We start from the raw sequence: 15922 nt of genomic DNA, 5'->3' as shown, positions 1-15922 counted from the left end.
TTCATAAAAGGAATGTATTATTTCTCTTGATACAAACATCAAAACCATAAATGTACACGGCCTATTTGTGACATGGTGTACTCTTCAGGATAGAAACTGTATCTCCTTTCTGAAATACATTGTACACCACAGGCGTCTAAACATAGTGATAACAAAACAAAAAGAATCAATCATTAAAAAAAACAGGAATAGAAAAACTAAATTTGCTCTCTTGCCTTTCAGTTAAAGATTCACTTGAGTCAAAAATGGTAAGGTACAATAAATAGTTGTACTTGCTTAGGGGGAAAAAAAAAATCAATATAAAGACTCCTCTGTCCATGGATTATGAGGTGTTTAACCTCATTGCTTTACTTTGCCAGAGGGAAGGTATTCCCTTTGTTGGCAGATCTGGTTACAAGAAGCGATAAAACATAGCTTTTTGTCATTATTACACTCAAGGATAAGCTAAATCCCTGCAGGATAGATTGAGATATGCATCATATTGTACACCTTCCATTAGAACACATAATGCAAACTAAATCCCAGCAGAGGAAGAAAATCCTTGTGTTTTCAGGATGTCATTGACCCAAGAGAACAATTTGAATGGCTCTTAAATACCAGGCGAGCTTTTGCTGCCGGATCAGGTATAACACCTACGTGCTTTATCATTTTACGAATCACTGCAATCACTCAGACAACAAATCCAACAGATTAAGTTGCCAAAAGAGATTTTGGTAGCCTCCCAATTTTTTTTTTTTTTTTGCTATGATATGTGGAGTTTTCCTTGACTCTAAGAATGAATGAACTCTAGGTGTTTTTAAACATGTCATGCTTATTGTGTTTGCAACTTGTGTTACTTTTACATCTACACAGGAAGAATAGGACAGAGCAGAAGGATGTTGTCAAGATGAGAGAGAATTCATTTTTCTGCGAAGTTGCTTATTGAAAGCAAGAAAAATGAAAAGAATTCTCTTGTTCTCTCACACAAAATGTCAAGAAACAATCCAAAAGGATTTCAGTTTTTATCTCTAAACTATGAAGGTGAGGTGACCTGAAACTAACCACTATTTTATCCCCTTAAAAAGTGTAAAATCTCAATGTCGCAGCTTTGCTTAAACTTTACATTATGGATTCTTTCTGCTGAGGCTATTCTTAAGGCATAAAATTAAGCAAAATGAAAGTCTTTGTAATACAGTGACCAAAAATCAATGTATTATAGATGTCAACTCACGTTTTTATAGTTGAGATGCCAAACTTTTATAAAGGTTCTTGTCCGCTCTTCTTGGATTCTTACCTACCTCTTCAGTTCCACCTCTGGATCTGCTCTGTATTCACAGCAAGTATGAGAAAATAACATTGTCTGTCTGCAAGGACAGCAATTGTAATGAAGATGTTAACAATAATGAAATCATTGGCTGAGTGATACTTGCTCTGACTTCAATTTATCATTGAAGGGTATGCTTTACTGACCTACAGCTTTCACACTGGGCAAAACTAGATTCCTTGAATTCCTATATACTTAACTAAGCCAAGGTTTTGCTATGAAATCAATACTAAACTTTATTAATCTGCTGTGAAAATCATCTCCCAATAACTAACTTCTGGCTCATGTCAACATACAACAGGAAAAAGAGTTTGCATCAAGTCACTAGAGATGAGAAAAGGTCAATGCAATCATACTGACATCCCCTATGTGTGTATTTTCATTTGGAAGTCATTTTGGTAAGTTTAGTATCCCAATATCATGGAATTATAGAATGGTAGGAGTTGGAAGGAACCTCTGGAGATCAAGTCCAAAGCCCCTGCCAAATTGGGATCACCTAGGGCAGGTCACACAGGAACAGATCCAGATGGGTCTTAAAAGTCTCTAGAGAAGGAGACTCCACAACCTCTCTGGGCAGCCTGGTACAGTGCTCCATCACCCTTAAAGAAGTTTTTCCTCATTATATGTTAAAATTAAAACTTCTATTAATTTATAGCATACAGATTACTTGAAATTGAAATGCTGCTATAAACATCTGCGAGTTTTGAGGGTTTTGGTGTCCCGTGCACTCCCTTTCCTTGCTGCCCCACATGGTATACATAGAACTGTTGAGGTAGGAAGAGATCTTTGAGATCATCAAGTCCAACCACTCACCTCGAGCTCACAGTCCTACTGCTGCTACTGAACTACTACTACTAAATCCCAGACACATTTTTTAAATACCTCCAGATATGGTGATGTTAAGGAGCCTAAGATTTTATTTACCAAGTTTTCATCTTAAGGTTTCTTAGAACCTCATTTTTGCAATACTTGCTCCTAATACCTTCCCTTTTTCATCTTTGACAAATGACCAAATATTCTCAACTACCAGGACAGTTGGCTCTTTTCCTTAAGACCATCTACTTGAACAGAAAGTAGATGACCTTCTCTGCAGGAAAATCTGACAGTGTATGAAGAAGCCAAGTAATACACACCCCACTAATTTTTTTCTTGTATTCTGCTTTCCCTAAACTTTCCTCCAATGTGTGCAGCCACTTTTAAACACAGTTCTTAAATTGTCAATAAGAAAATTGCCATCAAACATATTTAAACTGGATCGTCCTAGCTTTAAATGGCAAAGTTTATACATAATTCAAAGTATATTCTGCTTCAAAAGGCTTAATTGAAGCGCTCCCTCTCTCTCTATATATATTCCTTTAACTTCTGAAGCACTAAGGGCAAGACCACATATAGCACTGCTTGGCAAGTTAAACAAAAGTTCTGAACTATTCAAGACAATAAAAAGGGCTTAGTAAAATACCACCATGAATCATTATTTGAAAACAAGCCAACAGCTAATTTGGAGCAGACTAATATTATTTCAAGATCCTTCACGAGTCTAAAACCATTAGTCTTTTTTCTTTTCTTTGTAATTACAGTGAAATTAATAGATATGTCCTGGGATTTAAATGACGGCTAGAGTAGTTTTCAGCATTTTTACTGGCAAAAAAAAAAGTTCCTTCATAAGAAATATTTTATTTCAAAGCTGTTTTTCTTACACTTCCCAGTTGAATGGAGCAATGCAAGGTCACGGTCACATCTTGTATTTCTCTGACAGACAGGAAATTAACATGAACCAAGAAATCACAACATACACACAAGAAAAACTCCATCCCATGATACCGAAGAGAATGAAAGAGATGTACAGAGCACCTATTTTTATTCAAGGTATTTCTCCACAAGGGCTGAAATCCCTGTTCTTACAGGCATTAACGATTGACATGAAGCATACGCTAGCTTGACTCTGGAGTAGAGAGCCTTCAGACTGTCATATATCACACTTCAAGAGGTACATGCTTCAGCCCTCCTTCCTGTGCAGATGTAAGAGTTTGTGAATGTAAGTCACCAGGGGGGTTCATTTTTGCTCTCAGAAAATCTCCTTTGACCAGAGAGCTTTCCTGAAAATAGACTACAAGCCTGCACAATTTCTCCAAATTATTAGACTGACTATGGGGACAAACACTAGTTTTTAACCTTTCTAGGTATTTCATCTCTTGGAGCAAATGAAAATACTGTTACTTAAACAATTTTGATCTAAATTTCATTTCCAAAACACATTTGGGTGCTGAGCTGGCATTCCAATGTCTGTGAATTTAGTTACTTTGAATGTCAATTGTGAAATGATATAAAACAAGTTCACACAATATTCAACACGATTAAAAGATATACAAGGATTTAGCAAGCAATTGCACAAAGAAGGCTTCTTAGCCTATATTGACGCAGAGGAAAAACTGTACATACACACCAAAATCACACTTTGTCTCCTGAGATGAGATTTGTTTGCTCAGTGTAAAAAAAAAAAAAAAAAAAGTACTTAATGAACTTTTAAAGGTTTTCAATATTTAACTAAGACCTAAAAGAAGCACTACAAGAGTAAATATGATATAAAGCAAATTTCATATAAATAAAATTGTTCAACAAAAATGTTACACAACATCCATCCTTTACGTTCATCCATTTGATTCAACAACTAAACATCCTACAAACTGGAAATGTAATGCAAGAATTTGGTGGAACACTATCCTGTTATCATCCCAGAAAATACTGTGAAAGTGGAAGTAGAGATGAATGGAAGCTTTTCCAGTCCAGTACGTTCACCATACACATCAATTATAACTTTCTAGGAGACAAGGACAACATCAAAACATTATTAGAGAGAAAGGATAAGTGATTCTGGAAGGAGCTATAGGCAGAGACAACTATGGCAGCTGACAAAGAGCTTTTCAAAGTCTATGTTCTTTATTCTGCACTTTCACAGTATCACACAGTGTATCAGAGGTTGGAAGGGACCTCAAGAGATCATCAGGTCCAACCCCCCTGCCAGAGCAGGATCACTTAGGGTAGTCCACACAGGAATGCATCCAGTTGGGTTTGGAAAGTCTCCAGAGAAGGAGACTCCACAACCCCCCTGGGGAGCCTGTTCCAGTGCTCTGTCACCCTCACTGTAAAGAAGTTTCTCCTCATGTTGAGGTGAAATCTTCTATATTCTAGTTTGAACCCATTGTTCCTTGTCTTATCACTGTGAACCACCCAAAAGAGCCTGGCCCCCTCCACTTGGCACCCATCCCTCAGGTATTTATAGACATTGATCAGATCCTCTCTTAATCTTCTCTTCTCAAGACTAAATAGCCCCAGGGATCTCAGTCTCTCTTCATAAGGGAGATGCTCAAGTCCCCTAACCATCCTCTTGGCTCTCCGTTGGATTCTCTCCACTTTCCACCCATCATAAGGAAGACCAAAAGCTTCTAGAAAGTAGGAATACTCAAATCTTTCAAATGTTGTCTCTTTAAGAGTGCTGAAAATTAGGTCACTAGCCACGTTCAGTCTAGCCTTTTCCTCTTTGTTGTCTAGTGTTGTTTCACATCAGAACCTTATCAAAACCTACTATTGAAATCAAAAGGCATGAGAACGACTATACACAGTCCAAGAAACTGCCATCGTGTGGGCTGTTCTGCCACATGCTTGTTTTCTAAATGCTGTTTTAAAAGTCACCTCAAAACCCCACACCGATTAGCCCTTTTCAAGAATTAACACAGCTGTTGCCGGCTTCCCAGTCTGTTTAGTACAAAAGAAAGGAGCCGAGGTTTTGACCATTTCCCTCACATTATCAGCTTTGTCATCTGAAGACTGCAGTTCAAAGGCCCAGGGAATTGCTAGTTAAGTACTAGCTCTTCTGTTGTTCAAGAAAAGGTGAAGCATAGAGGGCACGAAATTCATCGTCAAGCACACACAGAACCTGGAATTCGTAAATGGCAGAGACTAAAGGTCAAAATATGGCCAGGCTGCACTCAGACGAGAGCAGGAACCCTCCAAGTGCCCTTCTCCTATTGCAAAAATGCTTGCTTCAAAGCAGTCTTAAGTCTAGATAAATACTGATGCTTAATTAGTACAATTTGAAGCCTGCAAAAATACCTTGAACTGCTTAATAAATAGGGGGGTAGAGGAGGATTAAGTATTTAGTTTGTTTGTTTGGTTTTTTTAATTATAAATGGCATTTTTAATTTGGATTCTGGTTTCTGCATGTATTCTTGTCTCAGCTGTGTGCAAGACTAATAGAAAGTGCAGCATGTCATTTGCATAGCTGACAATGCATATTAATTATCACAAGAACAGTAAATGAATTAATAAAGCCAGAATAAACATCTTAAGGTATCACACTTGGGAATAACATAAGAGCAACAAAGACTAGTTGAGAGGTGTCCCTGCCCACGGCAGGGAGGTTGGAGTAGATGATCTCTGAGGTCCTTTCCAACCTAAGCCATTCTATGAATCTATGTTATGATTAAAAATTAACAAAATCAGCAAAAGTGATAGAGTGCAGCTCAAATTATGGACTGCCGTGCAAAATTGTTTCTGAGACAGAAAAAGAGCAAGTTCATTCACTTGGTCACAGGGAGATATCTTGCCTCACACGTGCACACATTTGGACTCAGGTTCAGAAGGATGTATGAGACTGATACACATTCCCTTTCCTTTCCTCAACTACATTAATATCCCCAAGTGTCATAGGGCTGTTACTGCTGTGACATGAAAGGGAGCATCTAGCTTGCAGTTCTCCTGTGCTTCCAGTCCCTTCACTCTGGGAAGCCACTGAATAAAGAATTCCTATTTAGCATGGAATAAATGGAGCCAGAATCTATATTGTTTCCATACAAATTAGCAACATGCAGGAACTCCTGATCTTCAGCATGGATCAAGATATTTGCAACATCATGGACTAAATGATGGTAGCAACTTTTGCTATTTAGTTGCTGAAGGTTGATTAAAAGTTTCAGACATAAGCTGGAAAATCTGACTATCTGGATGGCTGGGCCCAAAGAGTGGTGGTGAACTGAGTTAAACCCAGCTGGTGTCCAGTCACTAGTGGTGTCCCCCAAGGTTCAGTAGTGGGGCCTGTCCTCTTTAATATCTTTATGAATGATATGCATGTGGGGACTGAGTGCACCCTGAGTAAGCCTGCAGATGACACCAAGGTGGGTGGCTGTGGCGATCTGCTAGAGGGTAGGGAAGCTTTACAGCAGGAGCTGAGTAGGTTAGATCAGGCTAACTAGATGAAGTTCCACATGGCCAAGGACCAGGTCCTCCACCTGGGTCACAACAACCCCATGGTAAGTTACAGACTTGGAGACGTATGATTGGAAAACTGCAACTTAGAGAGGGACCTGAGGGTACTGGTTGATAGTTGACTGAACATCAGTCAGCAGAGTGCCCAGGTGGCATTCTCCATTTTACTAGAAACAATGTGGCCAGCAAGAACAGCAAGGCCATTGTCCCCTTGTGCTCAGCACTGGTGAGGCCACACCTCAAGTACCATGTTCAGTTCTGGGCCCCTCACTCTAAGAAGATCATTGAGGTGCTGGAGCATGTCCAGAGAAGGGCAATGAGGCTTGTGAAGGGCTATCAAACACTGGAAGGGTCTGCCCAGGATAGGCACTATCCCTGGAGGTGTTTAAGCAGCCTGTGGTTCTGACATGGTTTAGGGTTGACCCTTCAGTGCTGGGTTGAAGGTTGGACTGGATGATCTTTGGGGTCTCTTCCAACCAGATATATTCTGTGGTTCTGTGACCTAAAAGATTTTTCTTTCTTTTTTTTTTTTTTTAAAGATACCTTTTTTCAGTCTTCCCAGGGGATTGATTGATTTGTAATATAGCGTATGTTTGTAATACAGTATATGCACATGTATTTTGTACAAAAGAGAGTAGCACACATTTCCTATTAAAAACAAAAGCTAAAGGATCTTTTAATGCATGAAACACAGCAGAAGCTAACAACTTCCAAAATAAAATAAAAAATACTTAGGATGGGTGGAAAACACTTTGTTTAAAAAATGCCATGTAGGAGTTCCTGTGAATGGTTAAAGTTGCTGAAATGAGAATATTTGAAAATATTGTATATACATGTATGCATAGAATCAGCTCTGCAAGCCTGCAGAATGTACTAGATAACAATGATCTTTTTTCCTGGAATCAAGCAGAGAGCTGTTTCATAATAAAGTCTTGTTATTCAGATTGGTATTTGGCAAACATTCCCTTGGGGTTTTTTTTGGGGAAAAAAAAAAAACAACAAAAACCCAAGAGTTTTTTATTTCTTTCTGCTTCTAATCTTTATGCCAAATAACTAGAAGGAAAATATAAAATATGTAAGAGGCAGCTATAGTATTCTACCCTCACTTCACAGCTTTTTTGTTTTTATAGATCTCCTTTTTAAAGTATTAATTAAAGTGCAAGTATTCGTGTCTATCTGCAATACTGTTTAAACAGTGTGTGGCACAGAACTCTCTGAGATACAGCAGAGCTCAGAATCCCAAACCATCACATAAATCTGCAATGCCAAAACAGTTCAAAAGAAGGCTTAAATCTAACTGAATAGAAGATGTGTAGTGAGCCTGGAGATAAGAAAGCTTTACCAGTTTCCTGAATCTGCAGCACTGTGGGTTTTGCCTTTCTTAGAATGTAAATTGGTCTAGCAAGCAAAAACTTTGAATCCACCAATTCAGACTAACCAAAGCTGGTAGGGGACAAGGAACAATTTACATATATCCCAAAGTCTTAGAATTTTAGCCAGCTAATGATTCTGTGAGGCTTTAAACTGATTTTATTCGTGTATTCTAGCTTGAGATGACTGCATGATGATAGAGAGGATCATCCTACGTGCCCTTTTAACCTGTCTTTTTTTACCAGGGATAATTCAGATGCTTTTCAGAACAGTTCTTTTCAATCATCTGCGTTAGCCAAAAGCATTGACATTATAGTCAGAAATGTAAATAATGGTAGGTGATACAGAGCAGATCTAGTCCATGCAAAGAGTATTTGTATGAATTTATTGGGTAAATATTGCAGAAGTGCAAGCACTACATGCAGTGGCCATCTGGAGCAGTTTCCTCATCAGCAGTACTCTTTCACAGTTACTTGACTTCTCCTACCCCACCTTTTGTCTCCAGTCCATAGAGATCTAAGTTTTCTAGTATACTTGGGTACAGTAAGAAGGAGGTTCTCTTCCCACTCTATTCAGCCCAAGTAAGACCACATCTGGAATACAGTTCTGGGCCCCCCCCCCTGTTTAAGAGGGGTGGAGGGAACTGTTGGAGAGAGGTCAATGGTGGGCTATGAGGACGATTACAGGACAGGAGTATCCCTCTTACAAAGAAAGACTGAGAGACCTGGGGCTTAGGCTGGAGGACAGAAGGCTGAGAGGGGATCTTATCAATGTCTGCAAATATCACCTGAAGGGTATGCGTCAGGAGGACGGAGCCAGTCTCTTTTCAGTGATGCCTATTGATAGGATGATGAGCAACAGACAAACTCAATCACAGGAAATTCCATCTCAGCATGAGAAAAAACATTTTTACTGTAAGGGTGCCAGAGAGGTTGTGGTGTCTCCTTCTCTAGAGATCTTTAAAACCCACCTGGACATGTTCCTGTATGACCTGCTGTGTCAGTGTGAGCTGAAATTTCCCCCCCCCCCGACAATAACCAGGCTATGTGGTCCTGCTTTGCAGGGAGGCTGGACTTGATCTCTGGAGGTCACTTCCAAACCCTACTATTCTATGGTTATAATTGTAGAAGAGATTCCAAAAGAGCTGGTATCAAGATTAGCAAGGATAGAGGTAGCTTTCAAATGGTGTTTTCCCATTAAAAAGTTCACATACTAGTCTGAAAGGAGCAATTCAATTTGGTACCAGAGAAAGCAGTCATGCACAGCACTGTTACTCCACTGTTACTTTCCACAACCCTGAGGTGACTTTCTGAATGTGCATTTTCCCTCTTCTGCTCCTATTTACATGCATAAACTCCTATAGAAATAATAGCTTTTGAAAAATACCACATTTTAAAGGGTTTTCTAGTTTTATAAATACATTTTAGTGCAGTGTTTAGTTCTGCTAGAAGATGCAACCCTTCATTATTTATTTGATCCTACTTTCATCCCACTAAACATGCTGCTGGGTTGCATAGTTTTACTCTTCCCTAGGGCCTCCTAACTCAATGCTTCCAGTTGTCAAGCACCAGCATTTATGCTTCTTCCATCTCTTCAGATTTAAGAGCATTATTTGCTTCTTCCTCCTCGTTTCTACTGTCTACTTGGCGAAGGCTGCTGATGATTACAGAAGCAGATGGCAGCAAAGGAGGGGCAATAACTACCCACCTTCAAGTGGCTCTAAAGCCCCACAGGTTTCTTAAGGTACATTAAGTGCATTTAGATAAAAATTTACTTCGACACGAGTTCTCAAAAGGGGAAGGGCTGAAAAAGATCTTCCAATAGTACCTGAAAAGAACTAATTATACCATGCTCCAAACAGGTATGCTTAGAAACTGTTTGTCAAAAAGCAAATTAAGTCCTGAAACAACTGCATTCTGATATGGAGGGAAGCTTGAACTTCCCAGGAAGTGTTTATGTGATCAAGATACTGTACCCACTAGAAAAAACAAACAAACAAAAGGTATCAACATATTTGAATGAACTACATCTTAAACATGTACACAAAATAACACAAAAAACTTTGTCTCAAGATCTTCCAACCTCAGAAAAACATCTTAGAAGTCATTGGAATCATTACAGTTGTATTTCACCTACTTTTACAACGGAACTTTTTTGCCACTATCGTGTTGTAAACCACCAATCACTGAAGGAGAGCTTACAAAGGCCTGCAGTGATGAGGGGCAATGGCTTCAGACTAGAGAAGAGGACTGGGGAGGGACTTTGTAGGATATCAAGTAGTGACAGGACTAGGGGGAATGGAATAAAGCTGGAAGTGGGGAGATTCAGGCTGGACGTGAGGAAGAAGTTCTTCCCCATGAGAGTGGTGAGACCCTGGAATGGGTTGTCCAGGGAGGTGGCTGAGGCCTCATCCCTGGAGGTGTTTAAGGCCAGGCTGGATGAGGCTCTGGCCAGCCTGATCTAGTGTGAGGTGTCCTTGCCCATGGCAGGGGGGTTGGAACTAGATGATCCTTATGGTCCCTTCCAACCATGACTGATTCTATGATTCTAAGAGTAGATTTAGATTGGATGTTAGGAACAAGCTCTTTACCATGAGGGTAGTGGAACACTGGAACAGATTGCCCAAGGAGTTGGTTGGGGCCCCATCCCTGAAGATATTCAAGGTGATACTTGACAGGGCTCTGGGCAGCCTGATCTAATTGAGGATGTCCCTGCCTACTGCAAAGGGGGTTGGACAAGATGACCTTTGGAGGTCCCTTGCAAGTCAGACCATTCTATGAATCTATGAAAGTATTTGCTTTTGTGCTACAAGCCTTTTTCACCACCCTAAAAATTTACCAGTTGCCCAGACATTTAAATTGTGGTGTATAAATGACATTTCAGTGTAATCCAGTTTAAACCTCAAAGCTGAACACACCACAAAATTCCAGAGCCAGCCAGCTTTTAAGAGGATAGGACAAATGTGGCATTATTTCAATCTGTCTTCTTTATACACTCCAATCTGCAATGATATACCAGAGCTACATTCCTTTAATATTAGGTCACTGACAAACGTTAAGCCTTGGGCTTCAAAACCTGACAGAACCTGTCCTGCTGAAACAATTGGTTACCTGCCCAGAGCTGTGAGCATTAGCAATATAGTTTGCAAAAAGTGTTCACCTCCCTCTACCTAATCGTATCTTTTTCCTCTGCCTTCATTCCTAACAATATTTGAATGCATTCTTTATAAACACAAAGAACCAAAATGAAAGCTAACTTGCCCACATGCTGAATTTCATTAATGTATCCCTATGAGAACCTGCATTTTAAGTAACCCTGTCAAAACATGCATCTCTTCCAAAGCTGGATGATTGCCAATTAGCCTTGCAAGAAAAAGTCTCTGGAGAAGAAACTGTTGTGCAGATTATAGGCTCAAAATGTAATAAAGCGTGGAACAAAGATCATGTTAAAATATCACACACCTCAGTATTGCTCTTCTGTGTACAGAAAGTTATCTGAGCATATGAAAAATGAACACACACAGAATCGTAGAACTGTTTTGGTTGGAAAAGATTGAGTCCAACCTTCAACGTAAGGCCGCAATGGCCAATAAACCATGTCCCCAAGTGCCATGTCCACATGTTTCTTGAACACCTCCAGGGATGGTGACTCCAACTCCCTGGGCAGCCTGTTCCAATGCCTGACCACTATTGCAGGAAAGAAATTTTTCCTAATATCCAACCTAAACCAAATTTAGGCCTTTTCCTCCCATTTTGCCATCTGATACAAGGAAGAGGAGACTGACCCCCACCTCACTACAACCTCCTTTCAGGGAGTTACAGAGAGCAATGAAGTCCTTCTCCAAACTAAACAATCCCAGTTCCCTCAGCCACACCCCATAAGACTTGTTCTCTACACCCTTTATCAGCTTTGTTGCCCTTCCCTGGACATGCTTCAGCAATATTTATCACCTGCAACGTTTATCACCTATTCTCTTTAGCACTGCAAAGTAACTACCAGGTGAGACAATTTGCTTTTTCCTGAGTATATATCCATCCACCTGCAAGGCTGCATCCAGTTGCTCTCTGTTTTTAAGCATCTGTCAACATCTGCATTGACAATGGCCTCTCAGTATGATAAACTAGATGGACAATGCAATGGGAGACCATCACATTTAGACTCACATTGTGGTTTATTCAGAGAGAAAAGAAGTTTTTGGTTCCACACTAATACCACAAGTGATACAGTCTGACATATGCATTGTCCATTAATGCAGCCATGTTAGGGAGTTAAAATGCATATGAGAAGTCCAGCTTCCTCACCATGGCATGGGACCTGAGTCCTATTTACCAACCAGACCTAACAGAACAAGTAAGAGCAACCAGAAGCTAGCTGGCTTTCAGATGAAGGACTCATTTGATTTGTTGACCTATGAGGCATACTGCAACTGTATTGTAGCTGAGAAAAATCCAGCTGCCTCAGCTAAAAGCAAGAAGCCCAGAACAGGAACCAATTGATAGGGATATGTCAAGTATGCTAAAGCATATAGTTGAGTAAATAAGTACAGGTGCTTTAAAGGTCAGATTTGTATCCTTATTTTGACTGGTAACAGTAAGACAAACTTATCATGAATCATTACTTATAATTTATGTACATTTATGTACAGATGTACACCATAGTAAGGAAGTGCATGATGAAAAGAAAGCATCTTGATTCAACATCCCAATCAGAGTCCTTCAAACAAAGCCTTAGTCTTTGTGAAGTGCTATGGAAAATATTATTTTACAGTATCTGGAAGAACTTCTCATTGTTACTTTTTCTTGACTAAGAACAGAAACAGATTGTGGATCACATTTGTTCCCTTCCTGAAGACTGTGGAATACAGGTGAAGTTTAACAGTCCTGCTGCACAGAGAGAAAAATAAGGAAATTAGTGCACCCCTTCTGACAGCTTGCAATGTATGAGTGACTTGATTCTGTAATGGTTCGAGTTTCTGCATATACCTTTGTAAACAAAATTACATAAAGCTTCTCACTTTTACTTAATATTTAAACAAGTATGATTTTGAAAAAACAGTTTGTAAGCAGTTCCAACAACTAGGATTTTTTCCATTTGTAAAAGGAATAATTGGCAGAGAAAAGCTGATTTTTACTTTATATTACTATCCTTATTTTCATCTGCTTTCACCTTCAGGAAAAAAGCTTTATTCACTTTGACTTTTTCCACATTACATATTTGTCCCAATCTGATATTTTCTGAAGTTTAAAATTAGTTCCCACATTTCATCAGAGCAGAATCATTATACCTTACCAAGAAATACTTGTAACTCCAAGTATTTGAGCAAGGATCCAGATGTTGGATGGCAGTGAGATGGGTAGCTCTTATTTCTCCACTGAAAATTCATCCAGTTTGGCCCAATTACAAGTCAGGAGGGACTCTTGGACTAACTGATTTTGCCCAAGAGCAGCAGGCTGTAGAAGATCTTCCCTGTGGCTGCTGCTCATTGCAGCTGAGACTACTGTGAGTGGAACTCTACAGCTAACAAAGAGGCAAGTTTATACAAAGTAGAGGATAGAAAGGATTATAACCTGGAACAATCAAAAATTTCTCAATCCAAGCACAGCTTTGAAGCTTTGCAGATACATACACTGGGGAAACTCAGCGAACCAGCTGATCTGACAAAGAACCCAGCACACTTATGAATAGAATTGTTGAAAGTATTCTTTAATGCATCTTTTTGAGGAGATAAGGATTTTGATTAGACTCTGCAGACACACCAGCTCTTTCAGTGCTTTCTTAGCTATCTCTGTATTGTTTCACACAATACAGGTGTACACTGTGTCTTCTGAAAGAGTGAATAAGCTTCTAAACAATCCCCAAGAAGAAAGAAAACCAGCCTTTTTTCCCCCCCTAGAAAGAATTAATTCACTTCAGGAATACTCATGCATCCCAGCAAAACCAGTTAAAAAAAGAAAAGAAAAAGGTTGGCAACACATTGAAGATTAACTTGTAATTAACACTGGGGAAGAAATATGGTTTACCTTTGTTTTAGATCTTCTGTTTTCCTAAAAAAATGAAATGGTTATGGAAAAGGTTACCCATACTGAGCACTTACAACCAACACAATCTGCTTACCTTATCCTGGCTATATGTTGCTGCACTGGCTGATGCTGAAAATGGTCAGGCCACTGATGGTGAAGGCAGAAGGATGGGGAGGGCTGAAGACAGCAGGCAGGTTGATATATGGGGGTGTGTTTTTGGCAAACAGATGCTGAATACTCAGTATGTGGCTGCATGCAGCACGAAGTGATAGGAGATGATGCTGAGCTGCCAACCACTGAATGACATTCCTGCTTGTTATTATGGCTATTTAAAGAGTGGTGGTATGGACAAGGGTGGCAGCACTGAGACAGCATCTGCTGAGTTCTTTGGTTGTCTAAAGGCAGAAAGGATGGTTTGATTGTACCATTAAGTTGTAGGCAGCCATTTGGACTTGCTTTTGCTCTTGGTGTTTCCTTGGATGGCAGTTGTTGGACCACGACATCTCCATCATTAGCTGTGACAATACCTGGGCCGGTAGCATTTGACAAGACACTGCCATTGCTCAGAACCATGGAGTCACTGACGTTGCTCATAGCCATGCTCCAAGCTCTTGGTGGATGCCTGATGAACCTGCAGAAACAAATAAAGTAAAATTTACAGACCTGTGGTGTTTTCAGAAGCCCATAAAGAACTTTATATTAAAATGAGTAGAGCTCTTCTCACATCTTTGTCTTTCACAACACAGGAAAAGGAATCACAAGCACATGGGCAGTGACTGGCAGGAGAGCAGCCCTGAGGAGAGGGACTTGGGGGTGCTGGTGGACGAGGAGCTCAACATGAGCTGTTAACGTGCACTTGCAGCCCAGAAAGCCAACCATAGCCTGGGCTGCATCAAGAGGAGTGTGGCCAGCAGGTGGAGGGAGGTGATTCTCCCCCTCTACTCAGCTCTGGTGAGACCCCACCTGGAGTACTGTGTCCAGTTCTGGAGCCCCTAGTACAAGAAGGATATGGACATGCTGGAAGGTGTCCAGAGAAGGGCCACCAGGATGATCAGAGGGCTGGAGCACCTCTCCTATGAGGACAGACTGAAAGAGTTGGGGCTGTTCAGTCGGGAGAAGAGAAGGCTCCAAGGTGACCTTCTCGTGGCCTTCCAGTATCTGAAGGGGGCCTACAAGAAAGCTGGGGAGAGACTTTTTAGGATACCAGGTAGTGACAGGACTAGGGGTAATGGAATAAAGCTGGAAGTGGGGAGATTCAGACTGGACGTGAGGAAGAAGTTCTTCCCCGTGAGAGTGGTGAGAGCCTGGAATGGGTTGTCCAGGGAGGTGGTTGGGGCCCCATCCCTGGAGGTTTTTAAGGCCAGGCTGGATGAGGCTCTGGCCAGCCTGATCTGGTGTGAGGTGTCCCTGCCCATGGCAGGGGGGTTGGATCTAGATGATCCTTGTGGTCCCTTCCAACCCTGACTGATTCTATGATTGCCAGGAACATTTTGAAGCTGTTTGTTTAACAAAAAGTTAAGAGAGAAGTTACGCAAAGTCTCAGTGATTAAACCAAACTCTAATCCAAATGAACAGACATTTGACAGGCTCTGGGTCACAGCTAACAAGCAGTGCTTGAGATGCACAGGAAGAAGACAGTTCTGCACAAGACTGAATGACGGACACTATTTATGAAAACAGAGTTTGCTACAAAGCCTGCAACCATCCGCACCTTGCACTGCAATTTGCCTGTGTGCCTTGAAATCCCACAGGAGACAGCACCACACAATAGATACTTTTTAAATAATCATTAATGTGCTGCTTTCAGCAATCTCATTTCCTGCCTCCAATTTCTAGTGGAAACGAAGCACATTTGTATTTTTGAAGAAACTCTTTTTAAATGCCTTATTTAACTAAATCAAGCCACTTCAGCAGACGTTTCTGGATGGCAAACTAGGTCTTTAGCAGAAGCTCAAATTGAATTGTA

At 40.4% G+C, this 15922-nt stretch overlaps 1 protein-coding gene across 1 annotated transcript in view; it reads right to left on the bottom strand.

The window, feature by feature from the left end:
- Positions 1–14556, bottom strand: part of DISP1 (dispatched RND transporter family member 1) — a 39480-nt gene extending 24924 nt beyond the window's left edge. Inside the window, exon 1 of the mRNA XM_054399165.1 lies at positions 14051–14556. Within this exon, the coding sequence (XP_054255140.1) occupies positions 14051–14556 (506 nt within the window). The remainder of the gene's footprint in view (positions 1–14050) is intronic.
- Between the last annotated feature and the right edge of the window lie 1366 nt (positions 14557–15922).

Source organism: Indicator indicator, chromosome 2 (assembly GCF_027791375.1).
Source record: "Indicator indicator isolate 239-I01 chromosome 2, UM_Iind_1.1, whole genome shotgun sequence".
Lineage (NCBI taxonomy): Eukaryota > Metazoa > Chordata > Aves > Piciformes > Indicatoridae > Indicator > Indicator indicator.
Note: the sequence above shows the minus strand (reverse complement) of the source record. Positions and strands in the feature narration are given on the sequence as shown.